This window comes from Primulina eburnea, chromosome 7 (assembly GCF_022965805.1).
Source record: "Primulina eburnea isolate SZY01 chromosome 7, ASM2296580v1, whole genome shotgun sequence".
NCBI lineage: Eukaryota > Viridiplantae > Streptophyta > Magnoliopsida > Lamiales > Gesneriaceae > Primulina > Primulina eburnea.
In genome coordinates this window covers 7304446-7323982 of record NC_133107.1, presented here as the reverse complement: position 1 = coordinate 7323982, position 19537 = coordinate 7304446, and the positions used below count along the sequence as shown (strand labels likewise).

Sequence of the window (19537 nt, the reverse complement as noted above, 5' to 3'; positions counted from 1 at the left end):
AACATAGAATAATAAATAATAAATATATTATGGTTTTATTTACTATATAAAATAATGTAATATTAATTTTTATTAATCATGTTCAACATTTCCGTCAAACCGTTTTTTAAAGAGTTAATCGGTTCGATTACTGTTCGATTATGAAAACATTGTCAAAAATATTATATATTTTTTTTAATTTTTTGATTATGTGATAGTCCTCACAAGGTTGTAAGTTATAATTCAACATGTATTTCTATGTTATAGTTAAGGATTCGGATCCCTAGCAAGCATAAGATGTATTGAACTTATAAGCATCTCATGAGTAACCTGTATGCTCAATATATACCACCCACAAATTAATATCAGTCCTATGATAAAACATTGTATTATTTTTATTTCTTCATTAATGAACGAATAATGGAAATGACACTAATATTCATTGCAAAATAAATACATTGAATTTAATTGAGATAAGAACGTGAGAAATCCGACGAACAAATTAAAAATATTTTAAATATTTTGTTTAGATGATATATTTTAAGTTGCATTTGGATTTGAGAAAATATTTGAGTGAATTTTTGTAATGCCTGAAAATTTAATCCTAGTAATCTGTAATTATTGATTTATAATTTGATAGGATTACGAAAGGATTAATCGGGACACGAAATAAAATTACATATGAATTGTGCAAGTTTTTAACAGAACTATTGGCGCCCGAGCGGTAGAAAATGACCGCCCGAGCGCCAATGTTCAGCAGGGTAGGCTTTGGGCAGAGGATGTGGCGCCCGAGCGGTAGTTTTTGACCGCCCGAGCGCCAAGGCTTAATCGGGAAGCAGAACACCTCGCGCCCGGGCGGTAAGTTTTAACCGCCCGAGCGCCGAGCAAGCGCCCGAGCGGTAATTCTCGACCGCTCGGGCGCCGCCTGAAAATTGGGAGAAAGGATGACACATATCTTTTCATGCATAAGATATATATACGTATATCTTTGCTAAATCCCTCTGAATTCACAAAGAAGGAAACCGAGAAAAGGGTCAGGGGAAAATAGTGAAAAATCCTTACGCTTTTTGTGAGATATCCGTCCGTCCAAATTGTAATCTGACTTCAGTACTGTAATCCTATCAACGTAGGCTACAACTTGACGTAAGTTTTACTACGTTTTGACATGCTTTGAAATTATGTCATTGTGAGAGTTGAATATGATTCATATATGATGTTCTTGATATGTTAGACATCGTAGAATCGAAGTCAGAAAATGACCGCCCGAGCGGTAGAAAATGACCGCCCGAGCGCCAATGTTCAGCAGGGTAGGCTTTGGGCAGAGGATGTGGCGCCCGAGCGGTAGTTTTTGACCGCCCGAGCGCCAAGGCTTAATCGGGAGGCAGAACACCTCGCGCCCGGGCGGTAAGTTTTAACCGCCCGAGCGCCGAGCAAGCGCCCGAGCGGTAATTCTCGACCGCTCGGGCGCCGCCTGAAAATTGGGAGAAAGGATGACACATATCTTTTCATGCATAAGATATATATACGTATATCTTTGCTAAATCCCTCTGAATTCACAAAGAAGGAAACCGAGAAAAGGGTCAGGGGAAAATAGTGAAAAATCCTTACGCTTTTTGTGAGATATCCGTCCGTCCAAATTGTAATCTGACTTCAGTACTGTAATCCTATCAACGTAGGCTACAACTTGACGTAAGTTTTACTACGTTTTGACATGCTTTGAAATTATGTCATTGTGAGAGTTGAATATGATTCATATATGATGTTCTTGATATGTTAGACATCGTAGAATCGAAGTCAGATTAAGAAACAACTTGATTATGGAATTATTATGAATTTTCAGACATATATCCGTTGATATTGGACAGATTTGGATTATGGATTGATTATAGAATGTATTGGATATGGGTTATGGATTGTAACTATTATCTGGAGATGTTGTATTGACGGGAATATTGAAATTGTACCGTTATGCCTTTGATTTTGAATTAAATCCAGATTGATCAGATTGTTATGGATTTGGAAGGTATATTGACCTGAGATTATTGATATTGTCATTGCCAGACAGACTGTGAACTCAGGACTTCGACCGAGCCGGAAACCGACGAAAGAAAGGTATAAGTCAATGTGGTATTGGGAGATCGACTTGAGTCGGTTTAGACTTGAGTTTCCCTAAATCACATACTTTATTTTATTGCATTGATATTTGCATGTATTTGATCGATATACTTGTTCTCTTGATATATAGATAGCAGGTATCAGATTACTTGTTCTAATTCACTACGGAAGTTTATAACAAAGATAGCTGGGAACTTAGGTAGGATATATAGACAGCAGGTATTAGTCGAGTAATCTTGTGACAGAAGTGCCTGATAGTGGCGGGATCGTCACGGGCACATTGCACGATGTTACAAGATAGTGTATTGGCGATAGAGCCAAAGTCTGTCACCGGATGATTGGTTATCGATGTGGATAGAATTTGGGTTCCTTCTATTACTGTTGATCGATATCGTATCGGTGTGGATAGAATTGGAGCTTCTTCTATTACTGATGATCGATGTTATATCGGTGTGGATAGAATTAGAGTTCCTTCTATTACTGGTGATCGATACCATATCGGTGTGGATAGAGTCAGACCTATTTATATTACTGGTGATCGATACCGTATCGATGTGGATAGAATCGGTTTTTCTTCTATTACTGGTGATCGGTACGGAATGCCAACATCTGGAAACCGGGATCCTTAGACTAGGATTGAGTCTAGTCTAAATCGTGTAGCTACAAATATTGTCGACAGTTTGATATTAGTTATGTTTCAGATTTTGATACTGATTATTGTTACCTGTTACATGCTTTATATTGTTTATATGAATTATGATTGCATGTTCGTTGATTTATACTGGGATTATATTCTCACCGGAATTATCTGGCTGTTGTCTTGTCTGTATGTGTACATGACAACAGGTGGGACATGTTCAGGATCACGAAGATGAAGAGAGAGATCATGATTAGAGTGGAGGCTCCGGACTTGGATTAGAGATAGGGTTGAACACTTGACATTAGATGTTAAACCTTAGTTGAATAAATGCATGTGGTACAAGACTTGTACTTTTATATACTGAGATGTATATATGTTTTTATGTCACTACGTTCCGCATTATTTAAAAAAAAAAATTTAGACCTTGTTTATTATAATTGATTAATTAGTCCCAATGATGATTAAGAACATGATTAGCGTCCGGGTCCCCACAATTTTTTCAAATGACTACATGTTAAAATGAATTTGAAATCCATCACAATGACTCAAAAATAACTATTTGGGACTTGAAATTAATTGTCAGGTGAATTTGTCCAAACAAATCAATTGATTTGTTATTTTGGATTTGAAATTCCTACCTCCAAATCTATCAATCCAAATATAAATCTTAGATAATTGAGTGATTCAGAAATTTCTAACAAACATAGAGAGAAACTCAAAATATAGTATGTGTCATAATTATTTTTTTTATTCCTTTTTAAATATATGAGAAACCTCCTATATAGTTTTGTATGTGACGCTTGAGACCAAAGATAATGGAAGTGATCGTTGGTTCTAAGAGGTTGTATGACAAAGAGCGGATCCTGATAGAAGTTTAGACGTATGAGAACATGAATGAACTGATATCACACTGGAATGAGAGAAATTTAAGGTTATGAAGGTGTGAGACGGTACAGTGGAGGCGAGTTTAAAAGAACTGACAATTACTATTTGTTTCAATTAGGTGCACCTTCTTTTCGTGAGCTCGTCACTTAAGAATTACAAAGTCTATGGTTTTTCACTTGAGGCAATTATATGATGAGTGATTCCGTTGTCAAGTTTTTTAAGATGCATGTGACTGAAAAAATGAACACGTTAAAAAGACCTATATTAATACATGAGAGCAATCCTCAAATCGGGACGTTACCACATGATGTTACTCCGGACAAAGGCCGGACCTTCTGTGAGGCTAGGTAGGTCACCGCCTCAAGACTTGGCCCAAGAAGGGGCCCAAAAAGATCGGAGACTTTATGGGCATAGTTCTGAAAATATGAGATTTATCTGAATGGGGTAGAGCCCAAATCACAAAACTACGAGGTCCATTAATTAAATTTTAAAAAATTTATGTGGATTAAATGATAATGTTGAAATTTGAACAAATTGAATTAATTCCTGAAGGAACCGAACAGATTGAATTTATTTAAGATATTAATTAAAGCTTAATTATTATACGTAGTAAATATTACAATTTTGATCTTATATATTTATGTTTTTTTTACTACTTTATTACCTGTATTAACAATTTTCACTTTTAGTACTGTACAAAATCTTTGGTAATCACAATTTTTTTACCAATAGATTTGTTCATATAACACGGCGCCCTATGTGAGAGTCATGTTGATATCATGTCAGCATTATTAGTTTTTCATCAAAAATCACGAAATTTACAAAAATAAAAATAAAAAATCAAAGATATCAAAATAAAATTGAAATTTAACAACACAAAGTAAAATAATCAAAAATACGTAAATATATATAACATAAATTATATTTTTTCTTATATTTATTTTTTATTTGTGAAATGAATTTTATGGTTATTCACTACAATATGAGGACACATTTTTTATTTTTCACCTCAGGTCACGTCAAACACTGGTATGAATTTGCTCTTGGACACTTGAAGATTTCTACTACTTGTTTTGTTGCAGTTCCTTTTCGAGCACATCTAATTTACTATATTTGCTCAAGCGTAGGTATTCTTGGATCTGCCACTTAATGCTCCGTCTCAAGTCCTCGCTCGACTCCCTTGCTCGTTTCTTGGCTCGCTGCCGGTTGAACCAACTCGTGATTTGTTCCACATCCAGTCCTGTAACTTTGACAAGCTCAATCTTCTTTAGTTTACTCAAGTGCTCGGATTCTTCAAACTCTGCTTTTAGGCCATCTCCAACCCAAAACTCTATTTTAAAGCAACTCTATTTTAGAATAGCGTAATTTCTGCACCAAATACAATATTCATCTCCAACTCATCTACTTCAAATCTTACTCTAAAAAAGATATTCTCGAAATATTCTTTTTTATTTTATTCATTTATTTTTTTTGTGTTTTAAATGTTTTCAAATCTTACAATTTGTGTTTTAAATGTTTAATTGTAAAATTATTATAAAATATATTTATAAATTTATATAATTAAATATTTTAATTCTTATAATTAAATATCTAATTATTAAAATAATAAAATAAATATATCTAATTATTAAATTAATATAATAATATCATATTATTATATAAATAATATTAATTCTTAATATAAATATTTATAATTTAAAAAACAAAAAAAATAAAAAAAAAAAAAAGAGAAGAAGAATGGAGCTGCTCCATTGGAGATGCTCAAGCATCAAAATAGCGTGAAATGCTATTTTGATGTTTGGGTTGGAGATGTCCTTAGCACATCGAGTTGATATTTTTCGAATTTTATAGCCATGACACGCCTAACTGATTAGCCCTCACTATGTCTAGGAGCCCTTTAAATCCCATGGGATTTATAAAATTTCCAGCCTTGAAATTAAAGGAAGAAAAACATGATCAGAAAGGACAAGACGGCGAAAACTATGCACATCTTCAAGCAGAAACAGACCAAGTTTCCCATACATGGAAGGGTCTCTTTCGACCGAATCAGTCCATTATTATTAATATAAAATGTTCGAGGCAAAATATTATATTCATCCCCAAATCCAAATTCCAGGCGTTGTTTACCAATTAAACTCTACATATATATATTTTAAAAATTAATTTTTGGAGCATCCATCTACTAGAAGAAACCAGTTCAATATACATCATGCCAGTTGCCTTCTCCTTGTCATAAACATACAATTTATCGATCACATAAAAGTTCAATTTTGGTAGAGTAATTTGCATGTTTTTATTTTACTATTTATTGATTAATTTATGGTTTAACTCTATTTATTTGCACATTTTTTCCACGATAGTTATTTTTACATGATTGATGACGTGTTCAATCACACACATCAACACCTCTGTGAAAGAACACAAGAATCGAAAAGAATTACTAAATTAGTCGACTAAAACTATGAATCGATCTGATAAAAAATGAAAAACGATGAAGTTATATGAACAAAAATATAATTTCCCGCTATTATTTTGTTTTCACATGCTTTTAAATAAGCTAGTGCTAGCTACTAGCTTTTGCTTTATACTTTGAACATAACGTTGGATTGAAAATAAGCTAGTACTAGCTACTAGCTTTTGTTTTAGTTTTCCATATATATATATATATATATATATATATATATATATATATATATATATATATATATATATATATAACACACAAATAAACTTTAATTGCTAAAATAAGACATGATAAATCATGCAAATGTTATAAAAACTTGTGCGATGTCTCAGTGACAAAACGGTCGACTAAAAAACTTATCAATTTAGAAAAATAAATACAATTGAACAAATAAAAACTAACTCCCTTAACAAGTTAGGGAGCAAAATGCATTCAAATATATATATCATACCGTATAACCAAAGCTACGAATACAACAAACGTGAAGCCGAGTTCTCAAATAAACAACACACTAATCAAAACAATGATTAGGTATTGTGATTTGAATGTTCTCAACATTTTACGACAACACTTCAATACGTCTTGGTTTGAGCTCTTATTAATTCACTGACGTAATTCCTTGTTCACTGATAAATATTTGATCCACTCAAAAGTCATTCCATCGGTAAATCAAGATCAATTCTTTCAACGGAACAATAATTTAGACAAAAAAACCAACATACATGAGACAATTGAGTAAACCTCTGCTTAGAATATACCACCCACAAGTTATTATAAGATCTATAATAAAAACAGTTGTGTTACTTTTGTTTTCAAAATGAATTTATCATGGAAATGGCTCTAAAATTTATAGTCCAAGACTGTATTTTGTCTACCTTTCATTTATGCATGTAAGGACATGTTTCATGTGAATATCTGTGCATTCTTTGTTCATACTGATTTATTCGATTGTACCATTGATCCAATGGGCATAAAGAGTCACATTTGTTTTTTCACGTCGACTGGTATATTGTATCACATGAAAAAATTACGTGACCCTTTACGGTCACTAGATCAATCATTGAGGTAATACTGGGGGTAGGGTCGAAGTAAACATATCCCGTTCATACTTCTCCATCCCATAATTCTTCCACTGATTTGTATTGGCCTTTTGGGAATATAAACCCTTGACCTGTGAATGCTTTTGCCTGTGAGATCTTTCCAATCTTGCAAGTTTCTTCATCTGTTAATTCCCAGTCGAAAATTTGAAGATTCTGTCTCATTCTCTCGCTGTTGAAGCTCTTCACTAGAGGGACTGCTCCCTGTTCATATACCCATCTCAATGCCACCTGAAATTTTATGTGTTCTATTAGTTCACATTTAATTCCAACCGAGTCGAGCTGCTCGTGAGCAACTTGATCAAGTACTTTTCGGCAGAGCTCAAGCTTTGATCTCCCCTGTCCGAACATGATAAATAACTCCTGAATGTCTTATTATCTTTTGAATGATAATCAAATGATCACTTTACTTTTTGATTTAATCATAAATTACATACCCTGATATTCAATATTCAAAAGTTTTAAGGGATTCTTTTTAAGAGAAAAATTAGTACTCGAGCCCAGATAAGCTGAGAACTACTCGAGTTCAAGGTGGACAAGAACTACTTGATCGAGGCATGGTAACATTTTTCAGATTCCGAGTCAAGCTCGATTATAGTCCTGTAACTGAGACAATCCAGCCATGTACTTAAAACATTAGAGATACATGGTTTTGATCTGTAAATAAATAAAACTTATATTTTCAAGATTAATTACACACAAAATCAGAACGAGTACTATTTCACCTGAGCCTTGGTTTTGTTCTTAGCAGCTGCAATTTCTTCGAGAATTGGACTCTGCATCACTGCATGTGATCCCCATAAAGCTCCATTTGCCCCAAGAGGAGACCATGCACACACATGAATCCTCTTCTCCTGGCAAAACTCCAACATTTTTCTTTGCTGCCATGCTATGCTCATTTCGACCTGAGTTTCAGTTGAGGCATAATTTAATATATCTTTGGATCGCAAATAAATTCGAATTTTGCGGAAAGTTCTCTGAGAACCTCATACAATTTATACATTTACCTGGTTAACTGCTGGTGGGATGGTTGCATTTCGCAGCAGTTTCGAGAGTTTTTCGCAGCTGAAATTGCTTACGCCAATGGATTTGGCTAAACCCAATCTAGAACACTCCTCCATGGCCTCCCAAACCTCCTTTATATCGAAATAAAGCATGTCTTCTTCACTCAGTTTATAAACATCAGCAGTTTGCTTTGTCCTTATTGGCCAGTGTATCAGATACAGATCCACATAATCTTGCCCCAGCTTACTATATACATAATAAACATTCATAAGTTTATTTCTCGTTTCACGTGTGATAACAAGTTTTGATTAATTTTTGCGACGGATTAACATACGACATTGAAATTTAGGATGATTTAGAACGTATCATAGATATAACAGATGCAATACTTGCTCAATTAATTGATGTTTTCAATGATGAAACAAAGTTCAAGAAAATGCGGTAGAGATCATGGTTCGCCGGCACGAATGGTGCCGCGGAGACTGTTGTTCCAGCGGAAAGGCCAGGCTATTGTCGCAGAGTTTTTAAAAATGAAATTAGAAATAAAATTCAGAATTTTTTGGATAAATTTTAAATGGAAAAAAATAGGAAAGAGGTTGAAAAACATTAGAAAAAACAAGTTCCGCCATGGCCCGCAAAATCACCGTTCAGTTCCACGACAGCCGCTGTAGTTAAACATTTCTGAGCCGCGACCTTAAATTTATCCGCCTCCATGATAGAACATGCAGTAAAGGAAACAAGTACCGGAGTGTTTTCTCGAGGGCCGGCACCACAAGATCACGGTGAGTATCTGTTATAAACAGTTTCGAGGTTATGAAAATCTCCTTCCGATCCTTAACAAGGCCGCATTCGATCGCAGCGGCCACCGCTCTGCCGACGGCTTCCTCTGATCCATACATGGCAGCCGTGTCGAAGTGGCGGTAACCGGCTGCGACTGCTTCCAAGAGGACGGTTGTTAGCTGATCAGTCGGCGGCATCGGATGCGCCGCGGTTCCTAAGCCTAGGCCTGGCATTTTATGGCCGGAATTCAAGATTACTTCCGGAACTGCGCACTCTGTTTTCTCCATGAAATTCATCTGAGAAATTATGAACTTGCCGAGCTAACTGAGGTCGATACAAATAGGCTGAATAGCACTGACAACTTTGGAAAGATCGTATGGACAATGAACTCGTCCTAGGTACGAGCGGAGATTCCAAGAAAAAAAAGGTTCTGTTAAAAGGATTTTTAAAAACCCGCCAATGCTATATTTTTCTTCGCAATTTTGATAGTCGGCAAATTTAAATTTTAGTCTCGTAATTCTATTTATTTTTTAACAATTTCACTTTGTTTTATTAGGAAGTCTACGCATTTTCGGCACATATAATAAAAAATTAAAATTATTAAAAAACAAATATAATAAATAAGATTGAAATTTTATAATATAAAATATTCACAATAAAAAGTAATACTTTTTCATAGATGACCCAAATAAAATATCTGTCTTATAAAATATGACTCGTGAGACCGTCTCACACAAGTTTTGTCATTATTACAAAGCATAAGAGACTTAAAAAATGATAAAAAGATTTCATTCAAATTATAAAATACTTCGTTTTCACTTAATAAAATGAATCATAAAAATATATTTTAATAAATTTGTAGATCATCTAGAACCACCACATTCCATTATATTTTTTTTTTATCTTGAATAAGTCTCTTGTGAGACGGTTTCATTAATCTTTATCTGTGAGACGAGTCAATCCTACCGATATTCACAATCAAAAGTAATACTTTTAGCATAAAAAGTAATATTTTTTCATGGATGACTCAAATAAAAGATCTATCTCACAAAATACAAATCGTTAGACCGTCTTACACAAATTTTTGTCTTTTATCTTTATCTATATATTATAATTATTAAATTAAACGAACAATCACTCATAACATTAAAAGTTAATTAACATCATAAGCTTATAATAATATGATTTTTAAATAACTATTCAAATTAATTATGAAAAAATCATATAAAATGTTTTTTAAGTTTTTAATATATAAAATTATTTAATACCAAATTTTTTTGTCTATGTCTATCACATGCAAAGATACGTTAGTATGTATATGTAAGATTAAATGTTTATCGCTTTACCAAAAATTATAACTATTGATAATTGTGTAATTAAAATATTTTAAACAGTATAACAGCACAAACATCACGTTTCCATCGTTGAGAATTATTACATCACAACATTATTTATATAGCATTAAATGTTACGCAAAATGCAGAGGAGGTTTTCATTTTCCCGAGACAGTTTATATTCATCCAAAAAATCACAAATTTTTCTAAGTTTATCAATCAACTTTTCTCAAAAATAAAAATTTAGCTTTATATGTAAATAATAAATTACTTCTATTTTATAAAAATAACATTAATTAATTTACAAATTTTGTATCCAAATTGATCTAGGAATTTAGAGCACTTTTTTAAAGGGCTTGCTGCAATAAATTATGTCATACTCGTATGGACCATGCAAAAAAGACCGATTGAATATCAACCGACATATTTGGCAAAAAAAATAGCATATATTCCGATTTTTTGCTAGTTATGCATGATATGTCTATAAATGTAATGTCACAATAATCCACCCCAATTTAAAAGTTGGTTGAGAATAAGGAACCTTTATTTAATTGTTTTGTTGTCTACTGAGTTCAATAAACATGCAAAGGTTGAAGTTTTGCAAGAAATTTGGCTGCTCAAATAAATGTCATCAATGTGATTTCGTAAAAGTTAAAACCATGTATATATATATATATATATATATATATATATATATATATATATATATATATATATATATATATATATATATATATATATATAATGTACATCTACCGTGCACACCTTTGTGAACAGCGATTAGGTTGTCACTCACCCATTGGATACACAATTTTTCTATGTTTCATCACATCTAATATGTGAGTGACACCTCATCGGTGCTCTCATAGGTGTGCACGGTAGATGTGCAGGATATCAAAAATATATATATATATATATAATTTATCGTACACATTTATTTGAATATATATATTTGTTAAATCAGAGTTATAAATCCTAATGCAGAATACATAATTTATACTAAATGTAAACATAGATTAACTAAATTTAGAAAATCAATCATTTGGCATAAAATTAATATCTAATAATAATAATAATAATAGAGTAATTCAAATATTTTAAATTAGGGAAAAATTTGTGTGAGACGGTTTCACCGGTTGTATTTTATGAGACGGGTCTCTTATTTGGGTCATCAATGAAAAAGTAATTATTTTTATGCTAAGAATATTATTTTTTATTGTGAATATCGGTAGGGTTGACTCATCTCACCAATAAATATTCGTGAGACAGTCTCACAAGAGACCTATTCTTTAAATTATGTGACAACCTAAGCACCTAGAGATGTTAATTTTCCCCACGAGTGCGGGTCATACTGAGAAAACTCGAAACGAGGATGTGATTTCCGATTTTTTTGGGTTTGTAATATAATATTATTATTGTTTTTAAAATTTATTATTAATATTATCATTAATAATATATAATATTACGTTTTAGTTCAGGGATTTATTCGTTCTGTCTCATTAATATTTTTGAAATGGAGATACGAACGAGGATTTGATCCCCATGCTTTCGCTGAACCCCAACAAATAGAGATCGAGACGGGTACGAGGGTGGAGATGAAATTCGAAGATAGAAATGGATAGCAAACCCCACCCCATTGCCATCTCTTAAAAACCACATTTTGAACGGTTCGAAGATAGGAAATTTAATACTCTCCATTAATTATTCAAAATTATATTTCAGAATTTATGTTACGAATAATTTGAAATTCAATACGCTATCGAGCACATGTGTTTAATTAAGGCCGCAACTATAATTTGAACGGAGGGAATTTCGAGACGTGCCATCGAAGTTGACAATTAAAACTAATTTTTGCATACGAAAAGCATCATAATTATTTTTCAAAAAAAATATAAACTATAAACTCTAAATATTATTAAAATTAAACTGACTGTAGGTACAACTACTTACAAGAGGAAACCTAGGACCTCTAGTTTAAGAGAGGAATCATGTAATATTTAGGCAAAAACTTATGTGAGACGATCTTACGGGTCGTATTTGTGATTATTTAGGTTATCCAAGAAAAAGTATTACTTTTTATGCTAAGAGTATTTTTTATTGTGAATATAGGTAGCGTTGACCCGTCTCACAGATTAAGATCCGTGAAACGGTCTCACATGAGACTCACTCTAATATTTAAGGTTAAATTTTATTTAGGAAACGTTGGTTAAATTTTATTTAGGAAACAATTAAAATCGTTGGAGTTGGGATTTATGGCGTCTGCGTGTTTTATAATATTCACTGCTTCATCAAAAAGTGTGGATTACATATGTCACATACAAATTATATTTAAAAAAAAGAGATTAAAATAGCGGTTAGATTTGATTAAATTTATTTTTAAAAAAATTAAATAATAAAAATAAATGGGGTGGGAGAAACCCATGTGAGATTGGCCTCCACGGGATTAGTCATTTAAATATTTTTAGTTTTTTTTTTTTATTTTCACGTTCAAAACCTATGAACCATGCGAACATCAATGTGGATGTTCTTGGTAAGAGTATCTCATATTGAATAGAAAAAAGAAAATGAGGTAATACATATGTCACGTACACATTATATTAAAAAAATAAAATAGTTATTTTGGCACATGTGACAATTTATGGATCTAGTTACCGTGAGTTTAAAGAATACTGTTTTGATCATATGTTGGGTTTATTTCACCCTACCTTGTGAGGCACTGCCTCCATGAGGTGATCAAAGGCCCAGATTTAAACACACATACACCCCATGAAGTGATCAAAGGTCCAGATTTAATCACCATATAAAATCAATGGCTGAGATCCTGTGAGGGCACTGCCCCCACAGGTAGCATCTACTCTACCCATATGTTGATATTAATAATCAGCCAGATTCGTTATAGATACATTTCAAAATGACCACAAGTTTTGAGCACACAGGGTTATTTTCATAAAACATAATTATAAGGTTACATATATATCCAAGTGTAAGATTGTTGGGTCAGTTTTATTATTTGGGATTATATGTAAATAATTTTATATTGTTAGTTGTCTGTTAATATATGTAATGTCCGGAAATTTAATCCTGGTAATCTGTAATTATTGAACTATAATTTGATATGATTACGAAAAAATTAATCGGGACACGAAATAAGATTTCATATGAATTGTGCAAGTTTTTAACAGAACTAGTGGCGCCCGAGCGGTAGAAAATGACCGCCCGAGCGCCAATGTTTAGTAAGGTAGGCATTTGGGCAGAAAGTATGGCGCCCGAGCGGTAATATTTAACCGCCCGAGCGCCAATGTGCAATCCGGAAAGGATTTGGACAGAGGATGCCGCGCTCGAGCGGTAGTTTATTACCGCCCGAGCGCCGACCGAAATTCATGAAAAATGAACACGTATCATAACATGCAACTTAGGATATATATATACATATATACGTTGGTTTCCTTCAGTAGAAAGGAAAGAAAAGAATCGAGAAAAGGTTCCGGTATATGTGTTGAAAATCCTTACGCCTTTTGAGAGAAATCCGTCCGTCTGAATTATAATCTGACTTCAGTATTGTGTTCCTATCAACGTAGGCTACAACTGGACGTAAGTTTTGCTATGTTTTGACATGCTTTGAAATTATGCTATTGCCAGAATTGAATATGATTCAGATATGATGTTCTTGATATGTTAGACATCGTAGAATCAAATTCAGATTAAGAAACGGACTGATTATGGAATTGTTATGAATTTTTAGGGTATATTAATTTATACCAGACAAATTTGAATCGTGATTGAATTACATATTGTAATGGATATGAGTTATGATTTGTAATTGATGTCTGTTGATTTGGTATTGACGGGGATACTGAGATTGTACCGTTATGCCGTTGATTTTGAATTAAATCAAGATTGATCAGATTGTTATTGATTTGAAAGGTATATTGACATGAAATTATTGATATTATAATTGCCAGACAGACTGTGAATTCAGGACTTTGACTGAGCCAGAAACCGACGAACGAGAGGTATAAGTCAATGTGGTATTGGGAGATCGACTTGAGTCGGTTAGACTTGAGTTTCCCTAAATCACATACTTTACTTTATTGCATTGATATTGCATTGATTTGATTGATATACTTGTTCTCTTGATTATAGATAGCAGGTATTAGACGAGTAGTCTTATGACAAAAGTGTCTGATAGTGGTGGGATCACCACGGGCACATTGCACGATGTCATGAGATATTGTATTGGCGGAAGTGCCATAGTCTGCTATTGGATAATTGGCTATCGATGTGGATAGAATTATAGCTCATTCTATTACTGGTGATCAGTATTGTATCGATGTGGATAGAATTATAACTTCTTCTATTACTGTTGATCGATGTTATATCGATGTGGATAGAATTGGAGTTTCTTCTATTACTGGTGATCGATACTATACTGATGTGGATAGAACCAGAGCTTCTCTATTACTGGTGATCGATACTATATCGACGTGGATAGAACTGAAGTCTTTTCTATTACTGTTGGTCGATATGGAATGCCAATGTCTGGAAACCGAGATCCCTAGACTAGGATCGAGTCTAGTCTGAATTGTAGAATTGTAAATATGTTCAGATTTTGATACATATTACTGTTACCTGATTACATGCTTTATATTTGTTTATATGATTGCATGTTTCGTTGATTTATACTGGGATTTATTCTCACCGGAGTTATCCGGTTGTTGTCTTGTCTGTATGTGTACATGACAACAGGTGAGATAGGATCAGGGTCCAGGAGATGAGGAGAGATCGTGATCAGAGTGGAGGCTCCGGACTTGGATTATGTTGTATAATAGGGTTGGAACACTTGACATTAGTTGTTAAACCTTAGTTTAGTTGAATGCATGCAGTACAGGACTTGTATTGTAGTTTATACTGATATGTATATGAGTTTGATTTCACTACGTTCCGCATTTAAAAAAAAATTTAGACCCTGTTTTTAATTGATTAATTAGTCCCAATTATGATTAAGAACTTGATTAGCGTCCGGGTCCCCACAATATATGTCAAAATTTAAGTGATTGGTTAACTTTTTGACTATTGTATTTTAATGTATCTTATAGGTTGTGAGTTTTTAATGTATCTGATAAGTTGTGAGTTTTTAATGTATATAGACAAAAGTTTAATGGCAAAAACTTGTGTGAGACGGTCTCACGGGTCGTATTTGTGAGACGGATCTCTTATTTGGGTCACCCATTAAAAAGTATTACTTTTTATGCTAAAAGTATTATCTTTTATTGTGAATATGGGTAGGGTTGACCCCGTCTCACAGTTTATGATTCGTGAGACGGTCTCACATGAGACTCATTCAATTTTAATTATGCTTTTATGATGAATTAAAACAGAAATAACAGAAGATAATGATAGATATTATCTATATATTGATTATAATCTTCAGATCGCACGTGATCATGTTTGATGTTCCCTATGCTCTACCCATATTATAAAATATAGATCTGATAGGAAACTGAACGATTCCCTCAAGAAAGAACGTACTGATATGGAAGATCGACCATATGTTCTAAAAGATTAAAGATTATTGCTTCAGGTGTACTTTCGTTTCAATTTACTATGTATTTATTTATGATTTAACATGATACAAAGTTTATATGGATTTTCTCCAACATAACAAACCGACAATATGAAATTTTAATTTGGCTCAAATTTATTCTCAATCATCATATTTAATGAAAATGAAATGGATTAGTAATTTTGTAGCAAATTCGTCTATGATTTACATAAATCTGAAACAAATTTATTTCTATAGATAAAAATCGTCTCATCGACACGAGATGTATCAATATTAATCAAGAATATATGAAAACAATAGAGAAAATATAATGTGCGAATATTTTGGCTATATCCACACGCTTCCAATTATTTGAGATTTAAATATTTTTCTAGGAAGGCAATTTTAAGCCTTTTGAATGTTAACGAAATTGTTTATATCCATTTCATTATCGCTTTTGTCTAAGCACAATTATCTAGTCATTTATATAATGACCAAAACTAACATAATTTAATAAGAATTGTGACATTTTGTTTCCTTAAACGACATTATTAATAGCATCGTAGAAGCGAGCGCGTACATTTTTATCAAAATTTATTTATAGTCATATTAATACAACTCAAATATTTTAAATAACGTTTGAAATGACAATTATTAAACATCGTTTTCATAAAAAATTGGAATAATAATCCAGGCTGGTTACGGATCTTTTCACGGACCCTCAAATAATGAATGAATAGAAATATAGAATTGACATAATTCAGTATAACAACTTAGGAAACATTCTCTCTTATTCTTTGACTGCTTCGATTAATTAATTTGCTTTAATCTCTGTATAATCATTAATCAGTAGTTTCCATTTCCTCTTAATGACCAACAAATTATGCACATGACTCGACTTAAGGGACACATGCATGTTTGACCTTCGTGTGGGTATATATAAAATTATTATTTTTTTTCGCTTTTTTGTTTTTTACACGAAATATTTTCGCATCAAAAGTTTAAATATTATACTAAAATTAAGAACTTCATACACACAAAAGAACCCAATATTATACCTTTTAAAAAAAACCCAATATTATAATAAAGAGTTGATCTATTATGAGACGATCTTATTTGTTTATATCCATGAGACATATCAACTCGATCCATACATATCATTAAAGTAATAATTTTTAATGAGTTGATTCAAGACAGAGATCTATATATAACAAAATTAACATATAATACAGTCTCACAAGAATTTTTGTGTATTCTTCATTGATAGTTGAATTTTTGTATATATACTTAAAAAAAAGACCACAATGATATATAATTGTTCACCTTAGGGACGACAATAACGATGTACTAAGGATTGGAATCAATGCCATTAATTTATAAATTAAGAACAATAATTATCATTAAATAATAAAAATGATCTATAAAAAAATTATAAACGGCAGTTACAAACTTTGAGCCACAGGTTCAAGAAGTGACACTCATGTACGTAGCACTTTGCCCTGCATTACACTTATTTCCCGATGTTCTTTGGTGGTGATCGGTTTGATATCATTCTGTCACGTCCAGAGCTCGAGTCTACGTCTGCGTGACTGTACAATGAGCCTCTATAACAACTACTTCGTATTCGTCATCGTTTTATGAAAATAATTAACCCAAGTTTCTATATTTAAAATGTGAGACAAAGAGTATCACACTGCACATTTTGGTTTTTGTTTTAAATGAAAAATGATTGGACACACAAACATATGCATAATTGCACGACTGAAAACGTAAATATTTTAATCAAATAAAAATATATTCTTGCGACCTAAGTATTTTATTATATTAAAGATATATTATACGAAATTAAAATTATCATATTTCGATCGTTTTATCAATATGCTGCTGCACTATTAATTCTTATTTCTCCAAATTGAAATTCGTGACAGAATACCGAATACATATTATTTGGTACGTATTATTTTTTAAAAAAATACCTCCTTTCAAAGTAAGGCTAATTCTTAATCAATTTATGGATATTGACTTTCTGTTCAATTGCTTTTTGTTTTATATAGAACATCATGCATGATGTAATATAAATTAGCATTTATTATGTGAGATTCTCTTACGTATTTTTATTCATGAAACGAGTCAACTTTATTTATATTTACAATAAAATTTAATAATTTTAGCATAAAGCTTAATATTTTTTATTGATAACTCAAAAAGAATATCCGTCTTATAAAATTGGTTCGTAAAACTATCTCACATGAGTTTGTATGAATATAAATATATATATATATAGATATAATAGATCTATTCATATATTATTATATTCTAGTTTTATGTAAAGCGTGTTATATTTTATTATATTTTAATGTTAATCGTGTTCCATCCTGAGAAACTAAACTAATATTTTTTTAATGCTTGAGTACAGACTTAAATATGGAATCTGTACAATGTACCATTTGCATGAACCCTATTTTTAAATGACATTATTTTTTAGTTTTTATTTTTTTTATTCTTATTATAATATCTTATACACAAGACAACTCTTCCACGAGGAATAAATTTAAAAAACATTTCCATTAAAAAACTGGGTCACTATTCAACCATGTTGCGACAGATTAAAAAAATATTTTGTGCACATTAAACGAATAAATAATTTTTAATTATTTTTTATGACTCGTTTTTTAGTTATATTTATGTACCCAAAAAAAATGTTGAAGATTTTTCGATATCGATACTATACCGTACCGAAAATTTCAGTAAATCTGATATTTTTCGGTGTGATAACCTCGATATATAAAAAATTCGATATTTTTTCTCACCCTTTCTTTCTTCGCTACGTACATTTTAGCAATGTGTGGTGTAAACCTCTCTGCAACAAGAACAAAATTTTGTTTAAATCTTCACGCACCATAAAACAACCACTTTGGTTAATTCTTTCTAAAACACTCTTATACAAATAACCATCTTAATTTTTTTTTTTCAATTTTCCAAAAAACATTTATATAATCCAATAAATAATAAAGACAATATTTTTAGTATTTAAAATTAATAAAATATATAGTAATTACATATATCTATAATATAAAATTTTAATTTGCATAAATGTACACTTTTTATTAAAATTTAACATAACTATGGCTAGTATATTATAACAAAGTCATGTGATTGAATATATAGAATGTGATAATAAATTAAAAAATGGTGAATAATATAATTGTAGAACTTAAGATATACATTTTAATAAAAAAGTCGTGCCTTGCTCCTCACCAAAATTACTAATTTGATAATGATCAATCACATCGAACATTTTTTTTTTACAATTTTTTCATTACATAAATTTATTTCACAATTTTATTCGGTCAACTGTTCACTAATAAAATAGCAGATATCTTGTGAGACGATCTCACGAATCTTTATCTGTGAGGCAGATCAATCATACCGATATTCACAATAAAAAATAATACTCTTAGCATAAAAAATAATATTTTTTCAAGGATAACTCAAATAAGAGTTCCGTCTCACACAAGTTTTTGCCCTAAAAAAAATAGAGATTGCAAATTTTTTACTTGTATTTTTTGTCCATTTGTGATTTTAATTATCCATATTGTTAACTTTCAGTTTTAGCCGTCATTTTTGTTTTTGTTTTGGAAATTTTAGTTTTTTTCAACGAGATAGTGTTGTTGTGCTGACATATATAGTGTCATG

At 31.8% G+C, this 19537-nt stretch overlaps 1 protein-coding gene across 1 annotated transcript; it reads right to left on the bottom strand.

The window, feature by feature from the left end:
* Positions 1 to 6847: 6847 nt before the first annotated feature.
* LOC140836085 (protein REDOX 2-like) lies at positions 6848 to 9386 on the bottom strand. Its single transcript, XM_073201497.1, has 4 exons — positions 8930 to 9386; positions 8188 to 8431; positions 7906 to 8085; positions 6848 to 7411 (listed from the first exon to the last, which is right to left on the bottom strand). Exons 1-4 carry the CDS (start codon positions 9259 to 9261, stop codon positions 7187 to 7189), a joined length of 981 nt encoding a protein of 326 aa, XP_073057598.1. The 5' UTR covers positions 9262 to 9386; the 3' UTR covers positions 6848 to 7186.
* Positions 9387 to 19537: the final 10151 nt, after the last annotated feature.

Coding starts and splice junctions, on each gene's coding strand:
- LOC140836085 (XM_073201497.1), bottom strand. CDS start 9,261: ATGAATTTCATGGAGAAAACAGAGTGCGCAGTTCCGGAAGTAATCTTG. Junction 8,086..8,187: donor TCCCACCAGCAGTTAACCAG/GTAAATGTATAA, acceptor ACTGAAACTCAG/GTCGAAATGAGCATAGCATG. Junction 7,412..7,905: donor AGAACAAAACCAAGGCTCAG/GTGAAATAGTAC, acceptor ATAAAATTTCAG/GTGGCATTGAGATGGGTATA.